The 8944-nt window shown below is 37.3% G+C and overlaps 1 protein-coding gene across 1 annotated transcript in view; it reads right to left on the bottom strand.

The window, feature by feature from the left end:
- Nucleotides 1–6058: 6058 nt before the first annotated feature.
- Nucleotides 6059–8944, bottom strand: part of LRP12 (LDL receptor related protein 12) — a 34800-nt gene continuing 31914 nt past the window's right edge. Inside the window, exon 7 of the mRNA XM_014064141.2 lies at nt 6059–8538. Within this exon, the coding sequence (XP_013919616.2) occupies nt 7678–8538 (861 nt within the window). The 3' untranslated portion in view covers nt 6059–7677. The remainder of the gene's footprint in view (nt 8539–8944) is intronic.

Below are 8944 nucleotides of genomic sequence, written 5' to 3'. Positions count from 1 at the left end.
GCCGCGTTTTAAAGATTCCCTCTCCGCCCCACCCCCGGGGCCCCCTCCCCGCCCCCTCCGAAGGGACTCGGATTCGCCCCTGCGTCCTTGCCAAAGGCCGCTTGGCGCTTTCTTGCGCCATAGGTGAGGGTGGCTCTGGAGGCGCAAACGGACCCCGGGTCATTACAACTACAAAGAACCCTCCCACCCCCATTCTATTAAACCCGCCAATAATTACTGTGGAATAAGAATACATAATTAGCATTACTGCCCAGGTTTTTTTTTTTACGAATCTGGTAGCTTAAGGCATGGAGACATTTTCCCTCTCTCCCCAATGCGTATTTTTTTTGTAGAATTAGTTTTTCTACTTTGTCCTGATTCTAACTCCATAATTGCTACCAGGCTTGCCAACTAGGGTTTGCAAAGGCCATTCATAAACTGTTTCAATTTCTATGCTCAAAACTATAGGGCACTGCACATCAGAACAACTAGACACACTGTCCCCCCCCCCCCATGCCATCACTCTGCTAAACAACTAATCCCCACAACCCTGTCATATTATCTACTAAGACTGTATTAATATATTATTCTTCTCATAACTATAACCTCGTTGCTAGTGTCTTTAAATTTTATATTGTTTTATTTGTTTCCTAGTATAATTTGATTGCTTATTAGTAACTTGTAACTTTCACTAAGTGCTGTATCTTATGATTCTTGATGAATGCATTCTATTTTTCTTTATGTACAGAGAGCATATGCACCAAAGACAAATTCCTTGTGTGTCCAATCACACTTAGCCAATAAAAAATTCTATTCTATTCTATTCTATTCTATTTGTGATCCAGATTTTTGCAGCCCAGATAAAGCAGTCCTAAATTTGGGATTACCGCTGTTGAAGTCAAACATCTTAGGGGAAAGAGGAGAGTGTTCTAGTCTATGAAATATCTTTAATGTAGATTCAGGTTTGATTTCTGGTGAATTGTAAACCTTTCCATGTAATTGTCTGGGTAACAGAATGGAAGGAAGGGGTCCTTGTTGCTTTCTGAGCTTGATTTTCTTGCAGATTTTTCATTAGCCAAAAATCATCATTGCTACAAGGAAGTGAGATTTGCTCCCAGTTTATATTCCCATGGCTTGCCCTGTCAATCTTGGTGGGAATGGTCTTGGAGTTACTTTGATAAGACTGTTTACTGTTAGCTTGTTTGGCAGTTCCTTGATTGGGGTATTGTTTACTTCTTGATTGTTGGTCTGGTGTTCTTGATGTCAATGTACGCAAGAAAACAACCAAGCTCAGAGAGCACCAAGGATGCCTTATTTACACCATGAGCTACAAATATTCTCCTTTATTAATATGGAAGTGATTTAGGACTGCTTATTCCTGAAATGGTTTTTCAGTTCTTTGAGCTTGTGTACTGCTCCGCTGTTCCTTCTGTGCAGTATTTCTCAACTTTGGCAACTTTAAGATGAATGGACTTCAACTATCTAGCTAACATTCTGCGAGTGAAGTCCACATATCAAAGATGCCAAGAAACACTGTCCTGGAGGAACAATATTCCAAAACCAACTAACCTACTCCTAATTTCCCACCTGACACATGGTTAAACTATACTTGCATTACCATATGCTGAGTCAATGAACTTTATCTCTTTTTCTTTTTGGCTTGTTTACTTTTCTGATAAGAAGTTGAAATTTAATGTTTGGTCTGTAAACATTCAGCGGCCTTGTGTCTATGGAGATCCTCGGTCTTCCACGTCAGTTATCTCAAAGGTGCTTTTTCAAAAGATAACTGCACTAATTTTTCTTTGAGGAAGACCGATGTTCTACTTCTCATCCAAGAAACTTCATCAAGCTTGTCACAACTGATGAAGCATCTTGGATGAGAAACTAAATATCATCTTCTTTCTCAAAGAAAAAACAGCCCAGTTGCCTTTTGAAAAAGGCACATATCAAATTCAGTGGCCTTGAACTCAAACACAATTTTCTCTTAGGTAATGACAGATTTGCAAAGCGCTAAAGGGCCCATTTGGAAAATGAATCGATATTCTTGAGAAGTACAGCAGTGGTGAGGAAGGAGGTCTATTCAGAAAATACCAAATTGCCATAATGCTGCCTAAAATTGCCTGTAGACTTCTCCGCCTACAGTGAGGCTCTCTATTGCCTCCCTCAACTTAAATTACTTATACATTTGATCCATGTTTGTTCACCAAAACACCGCAGTTGCTACATGAATCCCATTGAATTTCTTTGTTCTAAGCCGGCTGGGAAGATTGCAAAAGGAAATCACATGACCCTCAAGATGTTGCAACCATTACAAATACATGCCAAGTGTCAAGCACCACAAGTTTTGATCAGGAGACTGTGACGGTCATAAGTGTGAGGACTGGTTGTAAGTCACTTTTTTCAATGACCCTGAAATTTCAGATGGTCGCTAAACAAATAGTTGTAAGTTTAGGACTACCTACATGGTTTCATTACAGAAATGGCCAACGATTTGAATCTGGTTTTCTCCAGATTCTGTAATCACAACTTAATATCTACTACCATTTCCCCAAAAATAAGACAGGGTCTTATTTTCTTTTGATCTCCGAAATAAGCACCTGGCCTTATTTTCAGGGAAGTCTTATTGTTTTTGAGGTGCTGGAAGTGGCGAACGTGGTCACCTCATGGTTGCTGCTATGTTGCAATATTTTTGGGGAGGGCTTATTTTAGTGCATGTGCTCAAAAGCCCAATTGGGCTTATTTTCCAGGGAGGTCTTATTTTCAGGGGAAAGAGGGTAAATCAGGGGTCTCCAATCTTGTCAACTTTAAGCCTGGTGGACTTCAACTCCTAGAATTCTGGGAATTGAAGTCCACCAGGCTCAAATTTGCCAAGGTTGGAGACCCCTGTACTAAATCATACCAACTTTTGCTGTATCAACTCAGGATGGTCTATTATTTACCAGATAAAAATAGAAAAATCTCTATTTTTTGTTATGGTAGGAAGGCCTATCTTTTCATATGTTTTTGGAGGGGTGGCTTTTCTTTGCCAACTGTAAACAAATTAAATACAACAGAAGGCATATAAATTGAATACATAAATAAATAATAAATGTTGTTTTTGCTGCAACAAATAGGGTTGGAATCACTTCAAAAATTATTTTGTTGACAGTACATTTCACAAATGTTCAGCTTATTACAGCCCTGCTTAATACAGCAATTCCTGTAATATTATTTAATATATAATCTGTAATAATGCAATAAAAGTATGATAATCCATAATACTTCTGCCTCTCTCTCCCTGGACTATAATTGCCATCAAAGCATTTATGATAAGTTACCTCCATCTCTGCAAGTAGATCTTTCCCCTCTTTCTTCACATTGCTGGGCTATTAAGGTCATCCAAAAGATTGCAGCTTGTTTCACAAACGTTATCTTTGACTGAAGAGTACTTTGTTCTTTCTGAAAAATTTGTCAATTGCTTTGCAGGAAAATTTATTTTAATTTTTTCCTATTTCTTCAGTAGACATAAATGATCTGCTTTTTACAAATCATGTTTCCCTTTTAATAACTATACATTATGCATATAAAAATAGGGTGTTCATGCTACTCTATGTAAGCATATTAATAATTTATTTCCTGCCTCCGTTTATAAATAACTAAAGGAGGTGAATATATTTACCATATTTTTCAGAGTATAAGACGCACCTTTTCCCCTCAAAAAAGAGGCTGAAAATCTGGGTGTGTCTTATACCCTGAATACAGCATTTTTGCCTCCCGAAACCCTGCTCCCTTCACCAAAATGGCTGTGCATAGCCCCTAGGAAGCCTTTAGAGAGCCTGTTTTTTGTTTAATTCCCCCCCCCCAGTACCCAGGAGCACTCTCTAAGCTTCCTAAAGGCTATCCATGCCCTTTTTAAATGAAAAGAGGCCCATTTTTTGCTTGTTTTTGCCCCCACCTCCAGGAGCATTCTGCAAGCTCCCTAAAGGCTATTAATGCCTTTTTGGGGGAAAAATCAGGCCTGTGTTCACGAAAAACGGGCTGTTTTGGGGAGGTTTGAAGTGTGCAAAAACTTTTTTTTATTTTCCTCTTCAAAACCTTGCTGCGTCTTATACTCTGGTACATCTTATACTCCAAAAATATGGCAATACACTTTTCTCCTCCTATTTTCCCTACAGCAACCATCCTGTGGGATGGGCTGAGTTGAGAGTATGCCTGGCCCAAGGTCGCCCAACTAGCTTTCATGTTGAAGGTGGGACTAGAATTTACGACTTCTTGCATGTGTCTTAACCATTAGACCCAACTGGATCGCTTGTGGACTCTTATGGAGAAGTTTGCACTTAAGCATATGAATAGTGATTCTAACACCACAGTCACTCTGAACATAGCATGGTAGAAGTGGGTGAAGGGTCCATCCATAGAGATGTTCTCTCCTAAAGCGTCCCTCTGCTATAAGGCTATAAAAGAGTCAGCACACAATTTCATTCACATGTGCTCCATGATCAAGACAAGATCTGGCTCTTACCTAATTAGTTCTTCAAGTGGTCATCTCATGCTTATAGGTGATACATTTATACAAAGGCCCATCTGAGAGCTTACAGAACTATGTGGCAGGAGCCCTCTCCTCCAAGCATATCATAAAATTATACTTAGCTTCTGCTAAATGCTCAGTTTTAAGATAAACACAACAGATTTGAAGAAGATATAAGACAAAGTGGGTTAGAATTATAGGTCATGTGAATGCACAGGTAAACCATTCAAAGGCCCAGGAAATACAGTTCATTATCTCATTTCTTTGTTTAAGTGTAGAATTGTCTATAGAAGTTGGAGCTTGTTAAAGGAGACACTCTAATCCTGCTTTGGAAATGTTTTAATCACCTGTGTGAATAACACACACTGATGAATAGTAAAATATAGTCCTAGCAAAATGATACCATAAAATAAAAGGCAGGAATTTAATAAGACATCCAGGGAACAAAGCAATGTTTCCATTGGTGTGAAGGAGTTGGTAAAATACAGGAAATGGATCATAATTCAGAAGGAACGTAAAGTCCAACTTTGAAAGGAAGTAAATCTTTAGATTTAAGAACTTTGTAATAAGCAGGGTTCTCCAGCTCAACTAGCCAAAATTACAACAAAAATTGCATTTCCATTGAGGAGGAATTTGGGATGGCAGCCACAAACTCAAAGGATTTCAACATTAAAATAGAGCAAGAAAGAAGCTCAAAGACAGAAGTGGTAGAGACACTGGATGGTAGCGAGGCATGCTGTCTTTCATGAAATGTTTTATTAGCAAGTTAGAAAAAAAGAACCTAAGGGCAGTAGAAAAAGGAGGTCTGTAAGATATGTTTTTATACTTAAAGAAAAAGGCAAGTTAACGAAAGAGAAAAGCGGAAATGAGATGGATCTGATATTAAAAAATCAGATTAATTGAGTTCTTTACTGGTCTGTTGGAGCCTTACATTTTTTCCCATAAAATTGGCTGGAAAATTATTTTTCTACATCTAGGAAAATGTGTGTGATTGCATCTAAAGTTGCAAAATAATGCATGCCTACTTAGTATGAAGCTGCTTAAACAAACAATAAGAAGGGACTTCCATGTATAGTATTATACAGAACAACTTAATTGTTTACAATGCAGGATAAAACAAATGTTTTATTCTTAAAAGTCATAATCTATTCAAGCACTGCTTCATTATTTTCTTGAAATCACTGAAAATGAAATGTTTAATTCTAGGCATTCAACTTTTGCAATAGGTTTGTATCTTTCTAAGTTATTTTAGCCTAATTCCGCCAGTATGTTTAAAGAAAAACAGCCTGATATTTAGCTTCAAAGATTAAATAATACTTGAAACTTAGCAGCCAATTTTGCAATTAGAAATCTTGAATTTGATTCCAGAATCCACTCCCCACCCCCAAATATGAAACATACTGAGTACTCTATGTCAGGGTCCCCAACCCCCGGGGCCACAGCCCACTACTGGGGTTGCGGCCTGTTTGGAACTGGGCCACGCAATACATGACAGGTTTTTTTAATGTGATATATCTTAAAACATGAGGGTTTTTTTGATAGCATAACAAGAATTCCACAAGTCTTTAAACATGCTTTAAAATGACATTCAGCAATGTATGTAAAATTTAATAAATAAGACACAATCATACACAAATACATTTTTCATAATAAATCATTAAACCTACCTAGACTGCCCAAATATAAATATAACAGCAATTCACAACCTTTTCTTCTCAAAAGATTCTTTTCTTGGTATCATCAAAAAGTAACAACCACCAGCTAGCCATTAAACTGGAAACTGATTTTTTTCCCCTATTGCTGATATATTTTGCACTAACAACGGGATGTAATAAAATAAAAACCTAGAACTTTTTGTTCTTTTAAAGCGAGAACTGATACTACATAAACTAATTTTTTAAATACAGTGAATAAATAGGAAGTTAGTAAAGCAAATTCAATTGTATCAACCAACAAAAGAAAGTTAGAACACAAGAACAGAGCTATGGAACTATATATTCATTGTTGCATTAGAGACTAATATTTAAAGTTATAGTGCATGTGCACTAATTCTTTAGAGACCTTAATATAGGTTTAGTGCAAATCCCTTTAGACTGAACAAATTTAAACTCTATTAGGGAAAGATTCATTGTAGTTTTCTAAAGTTATGTGTACCTATTTCATCTTAAAAAACATGTTATATACAAGAATCAAATGCATATTTATCTGCTTTAAGTATCTATCTACAAAGATAGATGAAAAATTTCTTTGAATTTTTACACCTTATTTGGTTGTACCATTCTAGACCAACGTATTGAAATTAATGTTATAAAAGCTACAAAACATTTTTTTGCCATCAGTTTCTGCCATTTCAACATTTACAAGTAAAAGAAAAAAACAAATACAGTGTAGTGTACTGGAAAAAAAATCCAACCTTTAAAAAAAAACTTGACAAGAGAACATTCAGTAATTTGACAATATAAACCACAATACTTTCAGAAATAATTAGCATTTAGTATATTGTATTAAATTATATTGGCAATTTATGCTGGATTTGATTTTAACATGAAGTAAATATTACATAAAAAACAATCTGACAAATGGGAGTGAATGGTAGGCAGACAAAAGTGTGGATGAGCAGCCATGTTCCTACTGTAAATTACACAATGTTAAAACTATCTGAAACCAAGGACCACTTCCTAGATAGCGCTATTCTTTCTTTCTTCCAGAAAGCATGAGTAAGGAACTGGTGATAGATGCATGCCTTTACAACACTGAAAATGCACACGTACAGGTATGCCAGAAAATTGCATGCTGCAAAATTCCACCAAGTTCATTCGTTGGTGACATGTTTTATAAATTACAGAGGCAACGTACTCTCCGTCAACTCCTTGTGCAGGCTTTAAGGAGTCTAGTAGAAAAAGCAGTACTAGGAAAAGCTCTCAAGAAAAGGACCCTTAAAGGGTAATAGTAACAACAACAACAAAACAACCACTCTAGCAACAAACATACGTTATGTATGTAGACCAATAACAATCTTTCTTCGTTGCAACAGATTCATTCAGTCATGCACAGTCAAATTTGGAAGTCACGTGAGTTGCCCTGGATTCTTTTTTGAAACAAAAATCTATTTTTTTCCTTAAGGATGAAGTACAAAAACCAATCACCATATTGCTCCAACTTACAGACATTTCCACTCATTCAATTAATACTTAGCAGAGTAACAAAGCCTCATCATCGCTAGTTTCATTTTTCAACATAGCTTCTAAGCACGAGTCAGGTATCTGAGCAGTGTGTACTATTCCACAGTGCTCACAGGGGCCCTCTCGATTGGAGGGCTGTACTCCATTAGGTGTTGCACTGTATGGCTGTCTAGGCCCTTGTCCTTGATCTGAAGTGAGATCGAGCAGAGGTTGTGAACAATCATTCACATCAAAGTCTGATGCTACATCAGAAACTGGAATTAGCATTTCAACATCGTCATCTTCATCTCTTCCTCCACCTACTCCATTATCAAGCTGTCTCAAAGGGCTTTGGTTCTGATTAACTGGACTTGATCTTCCTAAGGTAAAGCGTACCCAACGTAACCCTTGAGTCATTCGACTTAATGCACTAGAAAACTGATGGCGTCCTGGACTAGAACTTGGAGGTTCCATGCTTGCTGGTTCTCTTCCACTGTCTGTACTACTGCTAGTATTCTGGATTGAGGAAGTTCCACAGAAAACAGTTGCTTCCACGGCGGTTGCAGGAGGGACCTTTTGAGGCAATGTAGCAGCAACACCACCAACTGCACCTGTTGTGTCTCTTCGTTCAGTTTCTGTATCAGTATCATCAGATTCCACCGAAAAGAGATTTCGATGTGAACTATTTCTTTCCGTTTCTCTGTTACTGTTCTGGCTGGTAAGATCATCTCCATCTGATGACACCAATGACATGGATGCAGAATGACGGGATCTTGCAAAATTAAAGATTCGGTTCCAAATATTGCTTGACCGGCCAGCAATTGGAAATCTAATAGATGTAAATCCAAGCTGAGATCTCACTGCCAGTCTCAAATTTTCTAAGACCGAGGCCTGAAAAACAAACATAGGGAAACTTAGTGTTATAAAAGGGTAAACATGAATGTAATAATTGGTTTCATTTTATTTTTTCTGCAAGTCATTTTCTGCTAACATGGAACTAATAGCTTACTGAATCTGAGCAGAAGAGAGATGAGGCAGCCAAGAAGCCTGCTTTGGCTAAAAATGTCTTAAAAGTAAAAGTATTTAAATCATGCTGAAGATTGAACTTCTACTTCATCTAAGAATAGTCTTTCAAAAGTATATTGCCCCTACTTGTTACTAGACAAACAATCTAGAGTGCACTTCATGCGGCATTAATTTTAGTTTCATAAGTAGCTTGAAACCCAATCCAGATTGTTTCCTGATTTGCTACATATCATCTACTTGAAAAAAACAAAGGGTGTGTATGAGTGAGGCA

Source organism: Thamnophis sirtalis, unplaced genomic scaffold (genome assembly GCF_051295495.1).
Source record: "Thamnophis sirtalis isolate CommonGarterSnake01/CBP01778 unplaced genomic scaffold, rThaSir2_p1.2 scaffold_2, whole genome shotgun sequence".
Lineage (NCBI taxonomy): Eukaryota > Metazoa > Chordata > Lepidosauria > Squamata > Natricidae > Thamnophis > Thamnophis sirtalis.
The sequence above is the reverse complement of the archived record's forward strand: the minus strand, read 5'-3'. Positions and strand labels throughout refer to the sequence as shown.